Source organism: Bufo bufo, chromosome 3 (genome assembly GCF_905171765.1).
Source record: "Bufo bufo chromosome 3, aBufBuf1.1, whole genome shotgun sequence".
Lineage (NCBI taxonomy): Eukaryota > Metazoa > Chordata > Amphibia > Anura > Bufonidae > Bufo > Bufo bufo.
In genome coordinates, this window is record NC_053391.1 from 695,064,624 (window position 1) to 695,089,545 (window position 24,922).

General features: G+C 47.9%; 1 protein-coding gene across 13 annotated transcripts in view; it reads right to left on the bottom strand.

Annotated features, from left to right (window-relative positions):
* The window catches only part of LOC120996579 (NACHT, LRR and PYD domains-containing protein 12-like), a 335,847-nt gene that overhangs the window by 110,119 nt on the left and 200,806 nt on the right, over positions 1-24,922 (bottom strand). For 8 of the 13 annotated variants that reach the window (XM_040426588.1, XM_040426589.1, XM_040426579.1 and 5 more), the window contains 2 exons: positions 20,852-21,022; positions 15,350-15,520 (listed from right to left, as the gene is read on the bottom strand). The exons of 1 other annotated variant lie outside the window; for it this stretch is intronic. In XM_040426588.1, the coding sequence (XP_040282522.1) occupies positions 15,350-15,520; positions 20,852-21,022 (342 nt within the window). The remainder of the gene's footprint in view (positions 1-15,349; positions 15,521-20,851; positions 21,023-24,922) is intronic. 4 more of the 13 variants (XM_040426592.1, XM_040426590.1, XM_040426586.1 and 1 more) reach the window with 2 other exon arrangements.

Sequence of the window (24,922 nt, forward strand, 5' to 3'; positions counted from 1 at the left end):
ACTTACCTGTGTGTTATCCGGGGAGGGGGTCACTGCTCCCATTATGTGTTATACAGCGGGGGCAGGTATTACTGATAGCGCTGCTCTTCTCAGACATGAAGGACATTACTGATTGTGTTTTCATCTGACTGATCAGAACCTTTATGTTATCATATAGGGGTCTGCTGAAGAATTTAAAGGGGTTATCCAGGAAATGGATATTGATGTCCCCAGGACACATCATTAGTATGAGATCTGTGGGGGTCCGACTCCTGGCACCTCCCAGCTGTACTCACCGGATCAGGAGAGCGCTGCCACCTCCTCACAGCTCACCAAGTACAGAGCAGTACAGTGTATAGTGGATGTGTTTGGTATTACAGAGCAGTACAGTGTATAGAGGATGTGTTTGGTATTACAGAGCAGTACAGTATAAAAAGTATGTGTTTGGTATTACAGAGCAGTACAGTGTATAGTGGATGTGTTTGGTATTACAGAGCAGTACAGTGTATAGTGGATGTGTTTGGTATTACAGAGCAGTACAGTGTATAGCTGATGTGTTTGGTATTACAGAGCAGTACAGAGTATAGCTGATGTGTTTGGTATTACAGAGCAGTACAGTGTATAGTAGATGTGTTTGGTATTACAGATCAGTACAGTGTATAGTGGATGTGTTTGGAATTACAGAGCAGTACAGTGTATTATGGATGTGTTTAGTATTACAGAGCAGTACAGTGTATAGTGGATGTGTTTGGTATTACAGAGCAGTACAGTGGATGTGTTTGGTATTACAGAGCAGTACAGTGTATAGTGGATGTGTTTGGTATTACAGAGCAGTATAGTGTATAGAGGATGTGTTTGGTATTACAGAGCAGTACAGTTTATAGAGGATGTGTTTGGTATTACAGAGCAGTACAGTGTATAGTGGATATGTTTGGTATTACAGAGCAGTATAGTGTATAGAGGATGTGTTTGGTATTACAGAGCAGTACAGTGTATAGAGGATGTGTTTGGTATTACAGAGAAGTACAGTGTATAGTGGATGTGTTTGGTATTACAGAGCAGTATAGTGTATAGAGGATGTGTTTGGTATTACAGAGCAGTACAGTGTATAGAGGATGTGTTTGGTATTACAGAGCAGTACAGTGTATAGTGGATGTGTTTGGTATTACAGAGCAGTACAGTGTATTGCGGATGTGTTTGGTATTACACAGCAGTACAGTGTATAGTGGATGTGTTTGGTATTACAGAGCAGTACAGTGTATAGTGGATGTGTTTGGTATTACAGAGCAGTACAGTGTATAGCGAATGCGTTTGGTATTACAGAGCAGTACAGTGTATAGCGAATGCATTTGGTATTATAGAGCAGTACAGTGTATAGTGGATGTGTTTGGTATTACAGAGCAGTACAGTGTATAGCGAATGCGTTTGGTATTACAGAGCAGTACAGTGTATAGCGAATGCGTTTGGTATTACAGAGCAGTACAGTGTATAGCGAATGCGTTTGGTATTACAGAGCAGTACAGTGTATAGCGGATGTGCTTGGTATTACAGAGCAGTACAGTGTATAGCGAATGCGTTTGGTATTACAGAGCAGTACAGTGTATAGCAGATGTGTATGGTATTACAGAGCAGTACAGTGTATAGTGGATGTGTATGGTATTACAGTGGGTGGGGGAGGGGATGTGCCGGCAGACATTTTCTATGCCTGTATCAGTGGCTCAGTAGCGGTCTTACACTTAGGACTGGCGATGGATGCCCCAAAGTTAAGGCGAGGTCGGCGCTTATTCATAACTTTGACGGATACCGCCAGTTTACGGCTTTATTAATGCTAATAATAGAACCCAGGATTAGGGATTATTCTGGATTACAGTGGTACTATACCTACTGTACATGAAAAATAGAAGTTCTTTGCGCACATATTTGATCACACGTGTGTCGGGCCCATCTACCAGCGTCAAGGTGGCTTCTGCAGATAGGTACCTAACACTAACAGAACTGCCTCTCCTGGGCCTGACCTAAGCCTGTTAGGGTGAGCTGCCGGCATGCTAGCTTTATGGATGTGCACCTGTGACTTTGGATGTGATAATCTATATTTTCTTGTAGGGCTTTATTAAGAAAGGCGTTGAAAACGATGGTCTTAATAAATTGGCGCCTAAGTGCTCACCCAGCGCCGCTGCCTCTTTAAGCACCTGATAGGCAGGGTGTCGGGGCCCCACCAGTCAGATATTGTTCCTGAGGACAGGCCATCAATATCAATGTCCCAGAGAACACATTTACAATGCAGATACTTTTCAGCAGTTCTCTCCTATGACCGGGACCACATCACTGAAAATCAGACTTACCGTATTTGACAATTTATAAGACGCCCTTTTAGTAAGAAAAAAATCTGTCTTATAAACAGCAGGGAGATCCAGCACGGCCAGACCCTGACTGCTTCATTAGTGATCAGGCAGAGCGCACATACAGATCTGCCTGATCAGTGAGAGAGCCGGCAGGCAGGAGAACCATCCGTTCAGTGCACGGGAGAGGAAGGTCCTACACTGTACTGAAAGGAGATGAAGACTACAGCTTAAGGACCTTTGATGATGTCATCAATAGGAGGAGCCACAGCAGGAAGACTGTACAGCCGACACTGGTTTAGGGAGATGTGAGGTTTCAGTAAAGATGCTAAGTATTTATGTGTAGCAGAGCTGTATGTGTGTAACAGAACTGTATGTGTGTATGGCAGTGCTGAGTGTGTATAGCAGAGCTGTATGTGTGTAACAGAACTGTATGTGTGTATGGCAGTGCTAAGTGTATATAGCATAGCAGAGCTGTGTGTGTACCAGAACTGTGTGTGTCGCACATAAATACTTAAAAATAACCTAGCAGTAGAAGCAGCGTGGCCGGACACCAGGGCCGGACTGGCCATAGGGCAGACCGGGCATTTTCGCCCGGAGGGTCGGGCTGAGTTTTTTTTAATTTTATTTAATGTGGCAGCAGCCGGGCAGGAGTGGAGATGAGCGCTTCCATTGTGGAATCGCTCATCTCCATATTCATCTGTATCGCCGTCCTCAGGACAGCGATACAGATGAATGGAGCAGGGGAGAGGCGTCTCCCTTGCCCATTCCTCTGATAGGCTACAGGCCTAGTGACTGTAGCCTATCAGAGGCCGGTGCAGGCGGATTGAAGACGTCATCGCGCGCGCCGCCCGAGCCGTACAGCGCGGGACACAGGCCGGAAGAGGCCTGCATCGCATCGCTGACAGCAGCATGGAGGTAAGTATATGAGTTTATTGTTTTTATTATTAAATTTTATACTATACTGTGGCAAGAAGGGGGGTGGGGGCCCTATATACTGGCACAATATAGGGGGGGTCAGCACTATGGAGAAGAGGGGAAGCACTATGGGGCCATATATACTGGCACAATATGGGGGGCCTATATACTGGCACAACATAGGGGGGCACTATGGAGAAGAGGGGAAGCACTATGGGGCCCTATATACTGGCACAATATGGGGGGGGCACTATGGGGCCCTATATACTGGCACAATATGGGGGGGGTCGGCACTATGGAGAAGAGGGGAAGCACTATGGGGCCATATATACTGGCACAATATGGGGGGGGCCTATATACTGGCACAATATGGGGGGCCTATATACTGGCACAACATAGGGGGGCACTATGGAGAAGAGGGGAAGCACTATGAGGGCCCTATATACTGGCACATTATGGGGGGGCACTATGGAGAAGAGGGGAAGGAGCACTATGGGGGCATCTACTGGGGGCCCTATATACTGGCACGCATTATAGGTGGGCACTATGGAGAAGTGGGGGACAAGAGCACTATGAGGGCATTATATAGGGGCATTTAATACTGGCAACCATTTTGATGCCACTATGGGGAAGGGAGGAAAGGAGCATTATGGGGGTATCTATAGGGGCATTTTATAGTCCCACATTATGGAGGGCACTATGGAAACAGGGGAAGGAGCACTATGGGGGCATCTTCTGGGGGGACTATATGGGAGTATTTTAGACTGGCACAAATTATAGGGGCACTATGGGCACCTAAGCTTAACTGGGGGCACTAAGTGTTTTTTGTAGTGGCACACAGCACGGGTCATTGGAACACATGAGGGCACTCTGGGGACATTGGCTCTACTGGGGGCACTAAGAGGAGATATTTCTTTTTTTACTGCCACACAACGGGGCATTTTTTGTACTGGTGCACATTATAAGAGGGGGGGGGGGGTTCTACTGTCACACATTATAAAGAGAATTATTACTATCGGGGCATTATGGTGGGCTTTATTACAACTGGGGGACTATGGGAGCATTATTACTTGTGGGACACAATTACTGTTGGGGGCACTGTAGGAGCACTATTACTACTAAATGCACTCTGGCAAAGAAATAATTACTATTGTTGGGACTTTGGGAGCACCATTACTGTGGGGGCACCTGACACAGTATCAGCTTAGCACAGGTCTTTTTGCAGTATAGTTTTGGGGAGCACAGCTTCTCAGTATTGGGGGTGCATGATGGGATGTTAATTGGAGGATGATGGAAAAGTAGGAAACTAAGATGTCTGTCAAACTCTGCAGAGAGAAGAGATGGCTGAAAGAAATCATCATGGCGGTCTGGTCTGAATGGAGAAGATGAAGAAAGAGAACATCTACATCAAAGGAGACATCACTGGATGGAAGAGGTATGTGGGGCTGTATTAGGCTACTTTCACAACTGCGTTAGTGATCCTGGCGGCTGTTCCAGCGGAGAATTTACTGGATTCGGCACTGCTGGATGCAGACAGAATGCCCGCCGCCCCCATCAACTACAATGGGGTACGGCAGAGATCCGGCCACAATCTGGGAAAAATGCAGAGAATCAGCGGGACATAAACCGCTGCATGCTGTGCTTTGTGTCCAGTCGATTCCTTGCATTTTCTGCCGGATTAGGTGCCCGGATCGTACTAAGACCCCTAATGTCACCTGGGGACCCCCAAAGAAGCTTGTGTGTTGGCTGAAGCCTTCCTATCTTACTGGTGGCTGGCCCTGCCTCTCAATTGTGCTTCCGGTTTTGGCTCCGCCCCTCGACTGCAAGGGGGGTGGGGCCTGTTGAGGGTCATGTGATTGGGCTGCTCAGTCCAAAATGCCCGGGCCTATTTTTTGTCCCAGTCCGGCCCTGCCGGACACCACAGAGCAGTGACAGGAGACACATTTATTTGGAGGTACATTAATGAGGGGACCACATGCACCATCGCTGGTTGTTACACCTGAAGTTCCGGACCTCGACGCCTCCACTTCACTAAACCACATTCCCTTCATAGAGGATCTAGAAAATACGTTTTCTTATTTTCCGTTGTCTAAACCTGGGGTGCGTCTTATAAAGGGAAAATCCAGTATATGACATATAATCCTATATATTGTGTAGATGATAATACCGCCATACTGTGGTCACATGACTCGCTGCTCATGTAATACTAATAGATGGATGTGTCCACCCTCGTGTGAAGGTCTCCAGTTTCTCATTATATCAATATCAGGAAATATCAGGAAAACCCTCGGCAGCCGCAGGTCACCTGACAGCCACTAGGTGGCGCACACAGACTCATGTAGCAGGAGATATCATCTCACTGAGAGCCCTGTCACCTGTCTGAGCCGTATATTATACCTGTACTACAGTATAAAGTACCGCCACATACTGCACTCGTCATGCCACATCACAGTGTGGCACATCAGATGCTTTAACCCCTTCAGGACCAGCCTAATACAGGAAATGATGGGGCGCTAATAGTGATACAGATGAAGAGAAGCGTTCTCTACTGGAGCCCGATATGTGATGATGTCACGTGTGGTTATAGACGTGGCACAATGTAGGTTGTGATGTGCGGCTTTATACTGTGACACGTCGCAGGCGGACAGCGCGCAGAATGCTGCTGAAGCCTCCAGCTTTACATGCCGATACATAGGAGGTGAGATCACAGGCGGCCACAGACTGCAGTCTGCAGCGCCCTCCAGAGGCCGCGTTCACACACTGCTTTTACTGGTGTTTTCTGAGATTTGGTGATTTTTGCAGTAAAGGTCTATGGAAAGTATCAGACAGAAGAGTTTTATTCCTGGAGTTTTTCTAATGATGTGTTTTTTCTGCCTCTTTTCAGCGGCGCGGCGTGCTGGAGATCTGGCGGTTTTACATCTTTCACTATAGAGGAAAAACATTTCACAGACGTCCAGAGAGAAACGCGGCTGAAAACGGACAAAATCTGTTCTGTCACCTGCTGATGTCGCTGCGTTTTTTAGTTTTGTTTAGTGACTAATAAAACATGTAAAACATTTCTGAAGTGCGGCTGAGTTCTGACCCCGTACGGGCGGATTAACACGCCAGTGATCTGTCCGTGTCCTCCGTGGACCGCTCACGTGTCCATAGATTTCCCTGTGTTTCCTCATATACCCTTGTCTGTCCACACCCCGCGCGTCAGTGCAGGAACGGAGACATACAGAACTCCGTATAGTCGCCATATAAACCGCAGGCGCCATCGTGTTCTGTCTGTTCTAATCCACTGCATAGAAAGTGCATTACAGTTACTATTACAGTTAAAAGAGAAAAAAACTAAAAAATCTTTAAAAAATACAAATTCTAATCTCCCCCTTTCCTAATTTTACATCTAAAAATAAAGAATAAAAAATAAACATAATTGGTGTCGCCGCATCTGAAAATATCCGAACTAGTAAAATGTACAAGTGATTGTCCCGCACAGCGATCGCTGTTTTTTGGTCACTTCACCCCCTGAAAATAATAAGAAAATAAAAAGATCAAAAAGTTATTTGTGACCCAAAATGGCACCAATAAAAACTACAGCTCGCCCGGCAAAAACCAGCCTCCGCCGTGTAGATGGAGATAGAAAGCGGCCATGGGGTCAGGATACGACCGGGAAGGAGATTCAGATTTATCAAAGGTTTTTATTACTTTAAAAACAGTAAAATATTAAAGAAACCATATGACTTCAAGGATGGAAGATTTCTCCTCAGGCTATATTCACTAAACCCCTTTTCTTACCAATAACCACTCTGACACCTTATTGCTTGGTAAAATGACCATTACGGCCAACTTTATTGTACACACAAATAACATAATAACAATAATCACTTTTATACATCCTTCAACATTATGAACCACTGTACTGTAACAAGGATTCTGGAGGGCAACCCAAACAAGCGGTATCTTCCGTAACCATCTCTCCTTATACTTCAAGATTACCCTCGGCCGCACTCACCGACTCAAGGGCACCAAATCCTTGAAGTATCCAAGTATCTCCTCCTGTAGACCTTTTAGCCCAAACAGGAGCCCCATCCTCGGCATTCACAAACCACATGAGATACAGGCTCCAACATGTCCTGCATCTCTTAAACCATTGTATTGCTCCCCCAGGATCTCATATCCATCAGCCACTAGAAGACCACCGGTGACACCTCACCTGTGGGCGTCCTGCCACACCCTAAGAGCCGTCTCCAGCCCCTCCTGGATACCTAAGGCCCACATATCAATACCTACTTCATTCAGATGCACGCCATCAGATCTCAAGAATTGAGGCGACGCCGCCTCCAATTCCAGATGACGAACCACCACACCACCTTGTCTGCGAACAAAACGCCCCACCTCCTTGTTTAACTTCGCCCGAGCTTTGTTGATTCGTTCCACCGACCTTGCAAAACGCCAACTACTCCTCGCAACTACCTCCGACCATACCAACAGCAAGCCCGGAAAATCCGACACCAAACGCAACACGTCCAACTTGATGTCCCGAATCTCATCTCGCGACCGACGTACTCCCAAATCATTGCCACCCACATGCAAAACCAAAATGTCAGGCGAGCGATCCAACAGAACATTCGTATGGATTTCAGGCAAAACCCGCCCCCAGAGAAGCCCCCTTAAACCAATCCACCGGACTTGCAGTTCCTCCATCGAAAAACCCAATTGACGGCCGTTCCGCCGAACATCAGCTCTCAAAGCCCCCCAGTAGACATACGAATGCCCAAAAATCCACGCAAGACAAGGTGCCGCCCCTGCAAAAACAAAGTCAAATAAAACAACCGTCACTGCCAATTCCGATCCCCACAAATTAATAATGAAAAAACAATTCATCCCCACACACTACAAGAGATGAGGCCTAACATACGACCGAAAACAATCAGACTCCCACCGCCCTATACGTTTTATAACCTCCTCTCCAAGCCCCCACCTGGAAGCCTCAGTCGCGGCCCCAATCCTGAATGAGTGTGATGCAAATTCCTTCGCCGGAAAACCCGCAGCCGACAAACATTTCCTAAAAACAGCCACAAACTGGAACTGAGACAAACACGAACCATCCACATGAACCAGCAAAACACCCGTGCCACCCGGCCGCAATGCCAAGAATTCCCTGACACAACGCACTGGGCAAACAACCGACTCTGCAAGTGGCCTAAGCCATACAACCACGCCCTTACCCACCTGATCTGTTTTTGACTTGCGCAGCAGACATCTCAAAGCACCATCCACCAGCACAACATCCTCCCACAACAAACCGCCCCCACTCGTGCGACTTGCCGCCACCAACTCAGAGATCCGAAAAGCCCTGAAAAAGGCCAATACAAACGCCGCCCTACACACTTCGTACGCTGATTTACAAACCAACCCCGCTTCCTTCCACAGCATCTGTAACACCGCAAAAGAAACCGGCCTCCTAGTATCCTTCCGTACCACACTACGACGGTAACCCTTCAAGGCCTGCCGCAGCATGAAACACCTAGACACATCACCCAAGCCCCTCAGGCGCAACCAGAAAGCAACAGCCGCTACCCTCTTTGACGCCACCGAAAACAACAAACCTTCCGCATAAAACTGACCCACCCAAAATATCAACAACATCCTAAATTCTTCAAAAGAACTGCAACCACCCATCTGTTCAATCAATTCCTCCCACAACACCCACACTGAAGAATAGGCCAACCACGTACCTCTACTCAGAGACTGTCTAATCAGGCCCGCCGACACCCCAAGGCCACGCTCCAGAGCCACTGGGGGCAGGGCAACCCCTTGACCTCGGCACCCGGCGCCAGGCCACGAAAACGATCCCACTGAAAGCGAGAAAGGGAATCGGCAAGTGAGTTATCCACTCCCGGCACATGCACCGCAACAAAACATGCATTCAACTGCAAACCCCGTAAAACTAGATGTCGCAGCAAATTCAAAACCGGAGGCGAATTCGCCGTCTGGCTGTTAATTGCCTGGACCACACCCATGTTATCACAGTAGAAACGAACCCGCCGATTCCTAAGCAAGTCCCCCCACAACTCAGTAGCCAAAACAATAGGAAAAAGCTCCAACAATACCAAATTAGTAAGGAAACCGGCCTGCCTCCATTCCACCGGCCAAGCGCCGGCACTCCACTGACCCGTACAAAAAACCCCATAGCCAAAGGAACCAGACGCGTCAGAGAACAATTCCAGATCAACACTATCAACCACCGCTTCCATCCACACAGACCGGCCATTATTATATTCAGACAAAAAATTCTCCCACACCACTAAATCCTCCTTCACCGCAGCAGGCAAACGCAAATAATGAAAAGGTGCAGCAACGCCCGCAGTTGGCAGGGCCAAGCGACGACAAAACACCCGCCCCATTGGCAAGATACGACAAGCGAAATTCAATTTACCTAAAACCGACTGAACCCGCTTGAGCTGTACTTTCTTCGCTTCCGCAAGAACAACACTTCATTCAACAGATCAGACAGCTTATCAACAGGCAGGCGACACTCCATGGCCACACTGTCAATCTCGATCCCCAAAAACGTTATAACCGTGGAAGGGCCCTCCGTCTTATCAGCCGCCAACGGAATACCAAAACGAGCCGCCACCCTCTCCATGGTATGTAACAAAACAGAACATACCCTAGATCCAGCCGGACCCAAAAACAGAAAATCATCTAAGTAGTGCAAGACCGAACTCCACCCCGCTTCCATCTTTATCACCCATTCCAAAAAAGAACTAAACGACTCAAACAAGGAGCACGAAATCGCACAACCCATCGGCAAACAACAATCAACGTAATAACAGCCATCCCACTGAAAACCCAATAAATGCAAGCTATCAGGGTGAATAGGCAACAACCGAAAGGCGGCCTCAATGTCCGTTTTTGCAAGTAGAGCGCCCTGCCCAAAACGTCGTACCCACCGCACTGCCTCATCTAAAGATGTGTACGACACTGAGCACAACTCATCCGCTATACCATCATTCACCGACCCACCAAGCGGATAAGACAAATGATGAATAAGCCGAAACTTATTAGGCTCCTTCTTAGGAACTAAACCCAAAGGAGAAACCCACAAATCCGGCAAAGGACACTCCACAAAGGGGCCTACAACCCTACCAGCAGCAATCTCCCCGGCAATCTTGTCCCTCACCACAGCCGGATAGCGCAATGCCGAAGACAAATTCCGAAGAGCCCGACTGACACCCGCCAAACCGCATGGAATAACAAAACCCTCAGTAAACCCTCCCAACAACAACTGTGCCGCCTCCCTATTTGGATACATCTTTAAATATGGCTCCATCTCGTCCACCCTCACCGGCGTCACCCCTCTTCTGCACAACCTCGGATCCCTTACCCTTACCCCGCTTGAAGCACCGGGACAAGCTATGGGAACCTACACACCCAGAACACTCATGTTTGTACCGGCAGTCGGACAAGAACCTACAATGTCCTTCATTGTACTGCCAACAACAACCCCTCCTGCTACCCCCAGAAGACTCCGAGGCCGAGCCACCCCCGGCCCCTCCACGAAAGGGCTGAGGACCCCCTTTCGGTGCCGCCATCAATCGCATCCACAGACCAATATCCTTGTGGTCCCAACGAATGCTAGGCCTGACCGCCTTCCGCTGCCGGAACTGCTCGTCATACCTAAGCCACGACACACCCCCATAAGTCCGATGCGCCTCACCGATAGCATCCATATAACCGAAGAGAGCCGAGCAGTGCTCAGGCACCTTCTCCCCAACTACACTAGCCAGAATTGCAAAAGCTTGAAGCCAATTCTGAAAGGTACGCGGAATTAGCCTGTACCGCCTCCTCTCTTCCTCCTCCTTCTTGCTCTCGTCCGGCCTCCCCCTATCCAAATTTAATTTTTCCAAGGGAAGTAACGCAAAAATCTCCACATACTCATCCCTCCATATCTTATCTTTAATCTCTTGCTTCAAGTGAGCCCCCAGCGGCCCCTCAAAACACACATAAATCTCCCATTTAGCCGCATCCGCCAACCGAACACCATCACCCACATCCTTTGCTACCGCTCCCGACCCAGATGCCTGGGTACCCCCTCCAATGCCATCACCTGCCCCCACAGGCCCCAGCGCTGAACCCTGCTCCCGTTCCAAAGCCTGTACCGGAGCCCAGACCGGTACTGGAGACGCCGCAGGCCCGGAACCTAATCGAGACAATAAGGACAACATACCTGACAATACCTCCCGCACCAAAGCATCAGAACCCCCCACATTAATACCAACAGCGCCCACATCCCCCACAACATGACTTTGACCCGCCGGTCTCTCACCTGGCCATCCCCGGACAACATCACCGGCAGCCGCGGAACTCCTCCCAGACGTCCTCAGTGGCGTAGTCAAACAGCACGGCACGGCTAATTCCCTTTGAGGGACGTCCATGGCGCCTGCCGCCGAATCTTCACCCGGCTCAACCTCTCCTTCCTCCAATGGCGACAGCTCCCCATCACCCTGCTCATGCAAGTGACCGTAATTCATACGCCGCACCAGCCTCAACACATGGCCGCACGCTTCCTTCCTCCATCCTCCTGATCATAACCTGCTCTCCAGCAGGATTTCCAGAAGCCGCATCCTGAAGTAATAGATCAGGGGACAAGGCAACCACCCTGTTCTCTTCCACGCTGCCATGTCGCCGGCCCACCGCCAGGGGCCGCGACGCACTCACGTTACGCTATCCTCCTCTGCACACGTCCGTCCTCAAGCGCTCCAGCCGCCGGCCGCGCGCAGAAGACCTCGCTGCCCTGCTCCCAGGAAGGCCCAGGCTGCCAGACCGCCCGACCGCACTACCCCTCCGAACCTCAGGTAAGGCCGCCAGGGTTCGCTCACCACTCCGGACCACACCAGGGGAGACACCCGCCTGCCCACGCTCCCTGCCTCTCGTCGCCTGGGAGACGGGACCGGGGTTAACCCGGCCCTCTCCCGCCGCTCCACCACGCACAGAGGCATTCCTCCCGCTTCACAGGGGGACTCCGGAGACGCCGGCGCACACGTGGGGTAGACTCCGGACTCAGCCGCTCCGAGGGAACCGACCTCCTGGCCCTGGAAGGTCGCTCCGCCGCCACCGCCATAGGAGAAGGGACAAGAGCCGCCTGAATGGTCTCATGCAGACGCTCCGCACCATGCTCTTGAACTGCAGCCCTGACCGCTGCCAAAAGATCCTCCAGAGACGACATCCTGCTGCTCAAACACTCTGTCTTGCACTGACACCTGCTTACCAAAACCACTCCCCCAAACCCTATATACTGCCCGCGAAACCTCACTCCTCCCCTTCAACCAGCTTCCAATCCTTAACCCCTTCCTAGCCTGAAGACTTCCACCCAAGTCAAAGCGCACTCCACTATATCTGCGCCTCGCTCCATTGCTGTTATAAATGTGGTATTGCTGTAATTGTACCGATCCTCAGGATAGGGTCGTCAGGTCAGTTTTGGCACACCGGCAACACCGTAAAAAAACAACATTAAAAATGGAGGAGTTGTAGCCCCAAAAAGAATGTTTTCCGGTGTTTTCAATACAAGTTCTGGTAAATTAAATGGAGCCATTAAACATCCATCTTGTGCCTCATGCACACGACCGTAGTCTCAGTCTGCAGCCGATCTGCGGATCTGATGTAGACCCATTATTCTCATCGGGGCCACAAGACGTGAGGACATTACACCGTGTGCCCCCCACACCCTGAAGTCTGTCCTGTGGTCTCGAAAAACATAAAACGTCCTATTCTTCTCCATTTCGAGGACAGGAATAGAACTTTTCTCTAGACCAGGGGTGCACAACCTGCATGCGGCCCCCAGAGCCATGGTTTGCGGCCCCCGCCCTGCTGGGCAGAAACACAGCTGATCCTGCGGTCAGCTGTGTTTCTGCACAGAGCGCCGCACAGCAGATTGATCACAGGTTTTGCTCCTGCACTGTAGCAGGAGCGAAAAGGGTCCCCGGCTATTAGTGAGAGCGGGGAAGCCGAGGAGAAGACAGAAGCGCTTTATTAGCGCTTCTGCCTTCTCCTCTATGAGCGCTCTCAGTGTGGACCCGGCGATCACGTGATCGCTGCTGGGTGTCTCGGGAACAGAGGAGCGCTGCCCTGGTACAAAGCCTCCGCAGCAGGCTGGTTTCCCTGTAACTGGGGCTCCTTTGGATGCTCCAGTTACAGTGGAAATAGTACAAAAAAAAGTCACTTATTGTCTCCCAAAGGTCTTTCAGTGACCTCTTGGGGACAAATTGTGGTAAAAATATATATAAAAAAGTTACAAAATGATTTTAAAAATTTTGAAAACTAAATAAAAAATATAATAAAATATAAATAAAAGAAAAGAGAAATAAAATATGTGGCACAAAAAAATTGAAAATGAATAAAATAAATAAATAAATAAAATACAATAGAAAGGAAAAAGTGCTTAATAAAAGAGTGTTCACTGTCCCACAACAGTCTTTTTATGACCCCTTGGGGGACATATTATGTGCAAAAATATATTTTAAAAAAATTATAGAAAATTCTAAAAAAAAAAATATTATAAAATTATAAAAAATAATACAATAAAATAATAATAAATTTCAAATAGAAAAATTTTAAAAAGTGACAGTGTCTCCCAAGGTCTTTTTATAACCTCTTGGGGGACATATTATGTAGCAGAAATATATTAAGTAAAAGAAAAAACACCCACACCAATCAAAACCGTCACCATTACTGCCCTATTCACGTGAAACTTTTCATATTATATAGCAAAACGGCCTACACGAAATAGGGAACTAATTATAATAATTTATTTTGGTGTCAGTTTGCATATTTAAAGAATAAGGAGCTATAGTTTGAAAAAAATATACTTTTTAAAAACGTTTTGTACAGTTTCCCCCAAATAAAAATTGTTGCAAAAATTATTAGCAAGGTAATGTTTGGGATTGGCAGGAGATGGTAATAACCAGTGAGCTCCGTTTTCTGCAGTGAAGGAAAACGATGATTTATAAATAGGAGGCAGGATGGAAGGAAATGTCGCCACTTTTCTGATAAAAATGATTTTTAACAAGTTCCTGCAGCATGGCCTCTGAAATAGAAGATTCATAATTATCTGCTCCACTCCGCTCTGGTCCTCTGCGCTGCCTCCATCTTCCAATTCCTGCTCTGTTTACATCTGACAGTGCATAACCATGGTTACTTGCACGGCTCCAGTCAATGACTGGCTTCAGCAGTGACACGCTGCTTGTGGCCACATCACCGCGTAAGCCAGTCATTGTCTGGAGTGGTGTATGACCATGTCCATGCACTGCCAGGTGTAAACAGCGGGGGTAGTTCGAAGAACCGGAGCAACGGGGAGCAGGTAAGTATAACTCTTTGGTTTCAGGGGCCATGCTGCAGCACGATATTTGGGACAATTACTGGGAACAAGTGTTCATAGGAGCGCTCATATCTGATATCTGGCGGTATAATCGTCCAGCTGATCAGTCGATAAACAAGGAATCACTCATTTGTCGGCTGATTTGCATATTTTATCAGGATTAAAGATGTCCGATTATCTGCAGCACATCTCCCTGTGTAATCTAAATGAAGATGGAAGAATGTGGCAGCGATCACTCCTCCCCAGTCACTTTGGACTGGCTTGTGTAATAGGCAGATGAGCGCCGATCAACATTTTTTATTTGTGGCCCCTTGAAATAAAGCGATGTGACAATGCGGCCCCCAGACCAAAAAAGGTTGTGCACCCCTGCTCTAGACGGACCGCAAAATACAGCAGCGCATGAAGCCCTCAGACGGCAACGTGAACGGAAAAGTAAAAACGTTATGGTTCTTAGAAGTCGGGAAAAAAGGTAAAATCTCAGTGATGTGGAGAGAAGATGATAAATCTGCTGCAGATGACGCTTCTATACAGACTGTGCCGACATCAGGGGCGCAGGTAAGGGGGGCGGTGGGCGCTGACACCACTAGACCTGGGGCATTAGTCAGACATTAGTAGACGTCACATATCAAGGAGCGGTCAGCAGTTTATCTCATAGACATAACAATGGTGCGGAGCATAGAATAGAATAAGCTCCATGTATAACGTGTGCCCCACATGTCTCCGTCCTGTACACATCTCTTATACTCACTCTAATGTCTCTATCCTGCAGGCCGGACTGGACAGAGCCTCCATCAAGTCACCGAAGTGAGGACCAGACAGACGGTTACCAGACAGGTCCAGTGTCTTCAGGGACCGGTTATTCCTTATTACAGATGCCAACTGGATGCAGGAAGTGTCTTCTAGATCATTACCAGCCAATCTGTAAGAATAAGAAGATGAGATGTGGGTGAGGCGTCCACAGAGCGTTAGTATAAAGTCTGTAGATTGTGACTGTGGAGAGAAAATGTCCCCGGCTGTTAGTAAAATCCATAAATGTCATCACTAGAAGCCGCCTCTTGTGTGTGGTGGATGTCAGGAATGGCGGCAGCTATATGATATGTCCATGTCCTAGAAATCCAGAACCCCTGAGGAGTCTCCTCACTTTATGGCATGTCATAAATCAGTGATGATGGCAGCACATGAATGTACAATAGTCATAAAGCTGGAGGAACTTGTGTCAGCGTCATCAGCTGCTGAGAGCTCTCCTTCCTCCATCATCTGTGGCCCTCAGTCTGTGGTCCCTGCAGCCTCCATTCCCCTTCCTCCACACCTATTGTGGTCACTTTAGCCTCCATTCTCCTTCCTCCACCATCTATTGTGGCCCTCAGTCTGTGGCCTCCATTCTCCTTCCTCCACCATCTATTGTGTCCTTCAGTCTGTGGCCCCTGTGGCCTCCATTCTCCTTCCTCCACCATATATTGTGGCCCTCAGTCTTTGGCCCCTGTGGCCTCCATTCTCCATCCTCCACATCTACAGGGAGTGCAGAATTATTAGGCAAGTTGTATTTTTGAGGATTAATTTTATTATTGAACAACAACCATGTTCTCAATAAACCCAAAAAACTCATTAATATCAAAGCTGAATATTTTTGGAAGTAGTTTTTAGTTTGTTTTTAGTTTTAGCTATTTTAGGGGGATATCTGTGTGTGCAGGTGACTATTACTGTGCATAATTATTAGGCAACTTAACAAAAAAACAAATATATACCCATTTCAATTATTTATTTTTACCAGTGAAACCAATATAACATCTCAACATTCACAAATATACATTTCTGACATTCAAAAACAAAACAAAAACAAATCAGTGACCAATATAGCCACCTTTCTTTGCAAGGACACTGAAAAGCCTGCCATCCATGGATTCTGTCAGTGTTTTGATCTGTTCACCATCAACATTGCGTGCAGCAGCAACCACAGCCTCACAGACACTGTTCAGAGAGGTGTACTGTTTTCCCTCCTTGTAAATCTCACATTTGATGATGGACCACAGGTTCTCAATTCGGTTCAGATCAGGTGAACAAGGAGGCCATGTCATTAGATTTTCTTCTTTTATACCCTTTCTTGCCAGCCACGCTGTGGAGTACTTGGACGCGTGTGATGGAGCATTGTCCTGCATGAAAATCATGTTTTTCTTGAAGGATGCAGACTTCTTCCTGTACCACTGCTTGAAGAAGGTGTCTTCCAGAAACTGGCAGTAGGACTGGGAGTTGAGCTTGACTCCATCCTCAACCCGAAACAGCTCCACAAGCTCATCTTTGATGATACCAGCCCAAACCAGTACTCCACCTCCACCTTGCTGGCGTCTGAGTCGGACTGGAGCTCTCTGCCCTTTACCAATCCAGCCACGGGCCCATCCATCTGGCCCATTAAGACTCACTCTCATTTCATCAGTCCATAAAACCTTAGAAAAATCAGTCTTGAGATATTTCTTGGCCCAGTCTTGACGTTTCAGCTTGTGTGTCTTGTTCAGTGGTGGTCGTCTTTCAGCCTTTCTTACCTTGGCCATGTCTCTGAGTATTGCACACCTTGTGCTTTTGGGCACTCCAGTGATGTTGCAGCTCTGAAATATGGCCAAACTGGTGGCAAGTGGCATCTTGGCAGCTGCACGCTTGACTTTTCTCAGTTCATGGGCAGTTATTTTGCGCCTTGGTTTTTCCACACGCTTCTTGCGACCCTGTTGACTATTTTGAATGAAACGCTTGATTGTTCGATGATCACGCTTCAGAAGCTTTGCAATTTTAAGAGTGCTGCATCCCTCTGCAAGATATCTCACTATTTTTGACTTTTCTGAGCCTGTCAAGTCCTTCTTTTGACCCATTTTGCCAAAGGAAAGGAAGTTGCCTAATAATTATGCACACCTAATATAGGGTGTTGATGTCATTAGACCACACCCCTTCTCATTACAGAGATGCACATCACCTAATATGCTTAATTGGTAGTAGGCTTTCGAGCCTATACAGCTTGGAGTAAGACAACATGCATAAAGAGGATGATGTGGTCAAAATACTCATTTGCCTAATAATTCTGCACGTAGTGTATTGTGGTCCCTGCAGCCTCCATTCTCCTTCCTCCACCATCTTTTGTAGTTCCTTTGGCCTCCATTTTCCTTCATCCAACATCTATTGTGGTCTATGTGGCCTCCATTCTCCTTTTTCCACCATCTATTGTGGCCCTCAGTATCCTTCCTACAACATGTATTGTGGCCCTCAGTCTCCTTCCTCTACTATCTATTGTGGCCTTCAGTTTCCCTCAGCCAGTCTTAATAAATTGACTGCTAAGTGCTCACCCAGCGCCGCTGCCTCTTTAAGCACCCGATAGGCAGGGTGTCGGGGGCCCCCACCAGTCAGATATTGTTCCTGAGGACAGGCCATCAATATCAAAGTCCCAGAGAAGACATTTACAATGCAGATACTTTTCAGCAGTTCTCTCCTATGACCGGGACCACATCACTGAAAATCAGACTTACCGTATTTGACAATTTATAAGACGCCCTTTTAGTAAGAAAAAAATCTGTCTTATAATCAGCAGTCAGGGAGATCCAGCACGGCCAGACCCTGACTGCTTCATTAGTGATCAGGCAGAGCGCACATACAGATCTGCCTGATCAGTGAGAGAGCCGGCAGGCAGGAGAACCATCCGTTCAGTGCACGGGAGAGGAAGGTCCTACACTGTACTGAAAGGAGATGAAGACTACAGCTTAAGGACCTTTGATGATGTCATCAATAGGAGGAGCCAGAGAAGGAAGACTGTACAGCCGACACTGGTGTAGGGAGATGTGAGTTTTCAGTAAAGATGCTAAGTATGTATGTGTAGCAGAGCTGTATGTGTGTAACAGAACTGTATATGTGTAGCAGAGCTGTATGTGTGTATAGCAGGGCTGTATGCGTGTATAGCAGGGCTGTATGCGTGTATAGCAGGGCTGTATGCGTGTATAGCAGGGCTGTATGCGTGTATAGCAGGGCTGTATGCGTGTATAGCAGGGCTGTATGCGTGTATAGCAGGGCTGTATGCGTGTATAGCAGGGCTGTATGCGTGTATAGCAGGGCTGTATGTGTGTATAGCAGGGCTGTCTGTGTGTATAGCAGAGCTGTCTGTGTATAGCAGAGCTGTGTGTGTGTCGCACACAAATACTTAAAAATAACCCTAGCAGGAGAAGCAGCGTGGCCGGACACCACAGAGCAGTGACAGGAGACACATTTATTTGGAGGTACATTAATGAGGGGACCACATGCACCATCGCTGGTTGTTACACCTGAAGTTCCGGACCTCGACGCCTCCACTTCACTAAACCACATTCCCTTCATAGAGGATCTAGAAAATACGTTTTCTTATTTTCCGTTGTCTAAACCTGGGGTGCGTCTTATAAAGGGAAAATCCAGTATATGACATTTAATCCTATATATTGTGTAGATGATAATACCGCCATACTGTGGTCACATGACTCGCTGCTCATGTAATACTAATAGATGGATGTGTCCACCCTCGTGTGAAGGTCTCCAGTTTCTCATTATATCAATGTCAGGAAATGTCAGGAAAACCCTCGGCAGCCGCAGGTCACCTGACAACCACTAGGTGGCGCACACAGACTCATGTAGCAGGAGATATCATCTCACTGAGAGCCCTGTCACCTGTCTGAGCCGTATATTATACCTATACTACAATATAAAGTACCGCCACATACTGCACTCGTCATGCCACATCACAGTGTGACACATCAGATGCTTTAACCCCTTCAGGACCAGCCTAATAGAGGAAATGCTGGGGCACTAATAGTGATACAGATGAAGAGAAGCGTTCTCTACTGGAGCCCGATATGTGATGATGTCACGTGTGGTTATAGACGTGGTACAATGTAGGTTGTGATGTGCGGCTTTATACTGTGACACGTCGCAGGCGGACAGCGCGCAGAATGCTGCTGAAGCCTCCAGCTTTACATGCCGATACATACGAGGTGAGATCACAGGCGGCCACAAACTGCAATCTGCAGCGCCCTCCAGAGGCCGCGGTCACACACAGCTTTTACTGGTGTTTTCTGAGATTTGGTGATTTTTGCAGTAAAGGTCTATGGAAAGTATCAGACAGAAGAGTTTTATTCCTGGAGTTTTTCTAATTATGTGTTTTTTCTGCCTCTTTTCAGTGGCGCGGCGTGCTGGAGATCTGGCGGTTTTACATCTTTCACTATAGAGAAAAAACATTTCACAGACGTCCAGAAAGAAACGCGGCTGAAAACGGACAAAATCTGTTCTGTCACCTGCTGATGTTGCTGCGTTTTTTTAGGTTTTTTAGTGACTACTTTTAAAACATGTAAAACATTTCTGAAGTGCGGCTGAGTTCTGACCCCGTACGGGCTGATTACCACGCCAGTGATCTGTCCGTGTCCTCCGTGGACCGCTCACGTGTCCATAGATTTCCCTGTGTTCCCTCATATACCCTTGTCTGTCCACACCCCGCGGGTCAGTGCAGAAACGGAGACATACAGAACTCCGTATAGTCGCCATATAAACCGCAGGCGCCATCGTGTTCCGTCTGTTCTCATCCACTGCATAGAAAGTGCATTACAGTTACTATTACAGTCAAAAGAGAAAAAAACTAAAAAATCTTTAAAAATACAAATTCTAATCTCCCCCTTTCCTAATTTTACATCTAAAAATAAAGAATAAAAAATAAACATAATTGGTGTCGGATCTGATGTAGACCCATTAATCTCATCGGGGCCACAAGACGTGCGGACATTACACCGTGTGCCCCCCACACCCTGAAGTCTGTCCTGTGGTCTCGAAAAACATAAAACCTCCTATTCTTCTCCATTTCGAGGACAGGAATAGAACTTTTCCCTAGACGGACCGCAAAATACAGCAGCGCATGAAGCCCTCAGACGGCAACGTGAACGGAAAAGTAAAAACGTTATGGTTCTTAGAAGTCGGGAAAAAGGTAAAATCTCAGTGATGTGGAGAGAAGATGATAAATCTGCTGCAGATGACGCTTCTATACAGACTGTGCCGACATCAGGGGCGCAGGTAAGGGGGGCGGTGGGCGCTGACACCACTAGACCTGGGGCATTAGTCAGACATTAGTAGACGTCACATATCAAGGAGCGGTCAGCAGTTTATCTCATAGACATAACAATGGTGCGGAGCATAAAATAGAATAAACTCCATGTATAACGTGTGCCCCACATGTCTCCGTCCTGTACACATCTCTTATACTCACTGTAATGTCTCTATCCTGCCGGCCGGACTGGACAGAGCCTCCATCAAGTCACCGAAGTGAGGACCAGACAGACGGTTACCAGACAGGTCCAGTATCTTCAGGGACTGGTTATTCCTTATTACAGATGCCAACTGGATGCAGGAAGTGTCTTCTAGACCATTACGACCCAATCTGTAAGAATAAGAAGATGAGATGTGGGTGAGGCGTCCACAGAGCGTTAGTATAAAGTCTGTAGATTGTGACTGTGGAGAGAAAATGTCCCCGGCTGTTAGTAAAATCCATAAATGTCATCACTAGAAGCCGCCTCTTGTGTGTGGTGGATGTCAGGAATGGCGGCAGCTATATGATATGTCCATGTCCTAGAAATCCAGAACCCTGAGGAGTGTCCTCACTTTATGGCATGTCATAAATCAGTGATGATGGCAGCACATGAATGTACAATAGTCATAAAGCTGGAGGAACTTGTGTCAGCGTCATCAGCTGCTGAGAGCTCTCCTTCCTCCATCATCAGTGGCCCTCAGTCTGTGGTACCTGTGGCCTCCATTCTCCTTCCTCCACATCTATTGTGGTCCCTTTGGCCTCCATTCTCCTTCCTCCACACCTATTGTGGTCACTTTAGCCTCCATTCTCCTTCCTCCACCATCTATTGTGGCCCTCAGTCTGTGGCCTCCATTCTCCTTTCTCCACCATCTATTGTTTCCTTCAGTCTGTGGCCCCTGTGGCCTCCATTCTCCTTCCTCCACCATATATTGTGGCCCTCAGTCTTTGGCCCCTGTGACGTCCATTCTCCATCCTCCACATCTATTGTGGTCCCTGCAGCCTCCATTTTCCTTCATCCACCATCTATTGTGGTCCCTGTGGCCTCCATTCTCCTTCCTCCACCATCTTTTGTAGTCCCTTTGGCCTCCATTTTCCTTCATCCAACATCTATTGTGGTCTATGTGGCCTCCATTCTCCTTTTTCCACCATCTATTGTGGCCCTCAGTATCCTTCCTACACCATGTATTGTGGCCCTCAGTCTCCTTCCTCTACTATCTATTGTGGCCCTCAGTCTCCCTCAGCCGGTCTTAATAAATTGACTGCTAAGTGCTCACCCAGCGCCGCTGCCTCTTTAAGCACCTGATGGGCAGGGTGTCGGGGGCCCCCACCAGTCAGATATTGTTCCTGAGGACAGGCCATCAATATCAAAGTCCCAGAGAAGACATTTACAATGCGGATACTTTTCAGCAGTTCTCTCCTATGACCGGGACCACATCACTGAAAATCAGACTTACCGTGTTTGACAATTTATAAGACGCCCTTTTAGTAAGAAAAAATCTTGTCATCAATAGGAGGAGCCACAGCAGGAAGACTGTACAGCCGACACTGTATAGATGCTAAGTATGTATGTGTAGCAGAGCTGTATGTGTAACAGAACTGTATATGTGTAGTAGAGCTGTATGTGTGTAACAGAGCTGTATGTGTGTAGTAAAGCTGTATATGTGTAGTAGAGCTGTATGTGTGTAACAGAGCTGTATGTGTGTAACAGAGCTGTATATGTGTAGTAGAGCTGTATGTGTGTTACAGAGCTGTATGGATGTATGGCAGTGCTGAGGGTGTATAGCACATCTGTATATGTGTATGTCAGTGTGGTCTGTGTATAACAGTGCTGTGTGTACAGCACATGTGTATGGCAGTGCTAAGTTAACCCCTTAGTGACCACTGATACGTGTTTTTATGGCAGTCACTAAGGAGTTTCGGGCTGGGCCGCCCCGTGCAGCGGGGAGCGGGGACTTTGCTCTCACACGAGAGCCGTGGCCCTGCTCTAACAGCCCGGACCGGCAGGGGTGCGGTTTAACAATTTTCATGCCGCGGGCAACGGCGCCCGCTGCATGTAAAACGGTGGCAGAGGGAGCGCACTCCCTCTGTCTCCCATCGGCACCCCCCGCAAATGCGATCGCGCGATGCCGATGTGTGTGAAGGCTGGCTGGGGTCTATGAAGGCCCAAGACCAGCCTTCAGTAATTTCCAGCAGACTGCGCCTCTCTGGCACAGCCTGCTGGTCAATGTTAAAATTGTATTGCTATTAAAATGCAATGAGTTATAGGGATAATGCATTGCATTTTAAAAGCAATCAAAATACTGTTATAGTAAGTGGTAAAAAAAAAACAACCATTTATTAAATAAAAAAATTCCATTAAAAAAATATGCTTTTCAATGAAGAAAATAGTAAAAAGAAATCTCCCCCGTATATTCTGATCAGGTCAGTCCGGGAACACTTACCTGTGTGTTATCCGGGGAGGGGGTCACTGCTCCCATTATGTGTTATACAGCGGGGGCAGGTATTACTGATAGCGCTGCTCTTCTCAGACATGACAGTGCACCAGATGGCAACCAAAATGTTCTCCAGTGCGATTTAGGATCGTAAATGGCGCAAGACTTTATTGCTGCCATTTGTGACTAGACCTGTCACCGAGCTTCGTCTATAAGAAAACAATGCCTTCACCTAGCCAGGGTTGCCAACTGTCCGTAAATTTACAGACAATCCGCAAAACCCGGGTGTTTTCTTCTGCCGCCCGTAACATCCAGCAGGAAAAAAAAACAGCCAGTAAAACCTGCGCCCGAACTCTGAAGTCTGCACTGCGCATGCGTGCACAGTGCAGTGAGATGGGGGTCAATGCTGCGCTGGAGGAAAGTGGAGCAGTGACGGAGGTCCGGAGGAGGAGTCCCACCAGCCACCAATGACAGCGCGGCTATCTCTCAAAGTTTCCTGCCTGCCGTGTTCCTGCGCCGCGCTGTCAGAGACTCGAGTGGAGCTTGCGCTGTGTCCTGAAGCACTCTGCTAGACACTAATTGTGTTTCATCAAAATGTGCTCGTGCCTCAGTTCCCACAAAGGTGCACAGCGAGGGGGAGGTGACAACAAACCTCATACCTCCCAACTTCTGAAAAGAAGGAAGAGGGACACTATGTGGCCACGCCTCTAACTCCGCCCAAAACATCACTAAACACCTAATCCCACCAAATCCCCTAAATGCCCCCACATAGTAATTATTCCCCCACCCCACAGTATTTATATGAGAGCATTGTGCCCCCTTCACAGAATATGCCCAGATATGTGCCCCCCTTACAGTAATATGCCCAGGACTGTGCCCCTCACAGTAATATGCCCAGCTGTGTCCCCTCATAGTAATATGCCCAGCTGTGCCCCCTCATAGTAATATGCCCAGCCATGTCCCCTCATAGTAATATGCCCAGCTGTGGCCCCTCATAGTAATATGCCCAGCTGTGTCCCCTCACAGTAATATGCCCAGCTGTGCCCCCTCATAGTAATATGCCCAGCTGCGCCCCCTCATAGTAATATGCCCAGCTGCGCCCCCTCATAGTAATATGCCCAGCCATGTCCCCTCATAGTAATATGCCCAGCTGTGGCCCCTCATAGTAATATGCCCAGCCATGTCCCCTCATAGTAATATGCCCAGCTGCGCCCCCTCATAGTAATATGCCCAGCTGTGCCCCCTCATAGTAATATGCCCAGCTGTGCCCCCTTACAGTAATATGCCCAGCTGCGCCCCCTCATAGTAATATGCCCAGCTGTGTCCCCTCACAGTAATATGCCCAGCTGTGTCCCCTCATAGTAATATGCCCAGCTGTGCCCCCTCACAGTAATATGCCTAGCTGTGTCCCCTCACAGTAATATGCCCAGCTGTGCCCCCTCATAGTAATATGCCCAGGACTGTGCCCCCTCATAGTAATATGCCCAGCTGTGGCCCCTCATAGTAATATTCCCAGGACTGTGCCCCCTCATAGTAATATGCCCAGCTGTGGTCCCTCATAGTAATATGCCCAGCTGTGTCCCCTCATAGTAATATGCCCAGCTGTGCCCCCTCATAGTAATATGCCCAGCTGTGGCCCCTCACAGTAATATGCCCAGCTGTGTCCCCTCATAGTAATATGCCCAGCTGTGGCCCCTCATAGTAATATGCCCAGCTGTGCCCCCTTACAGTAATATGCCCAGCTGTGCCCCCTCACAGTAATATGCCCAGCTGTGTCCCCTCACAGTAATATGCCCAGCTGTGGCCCCTCATAGTAATA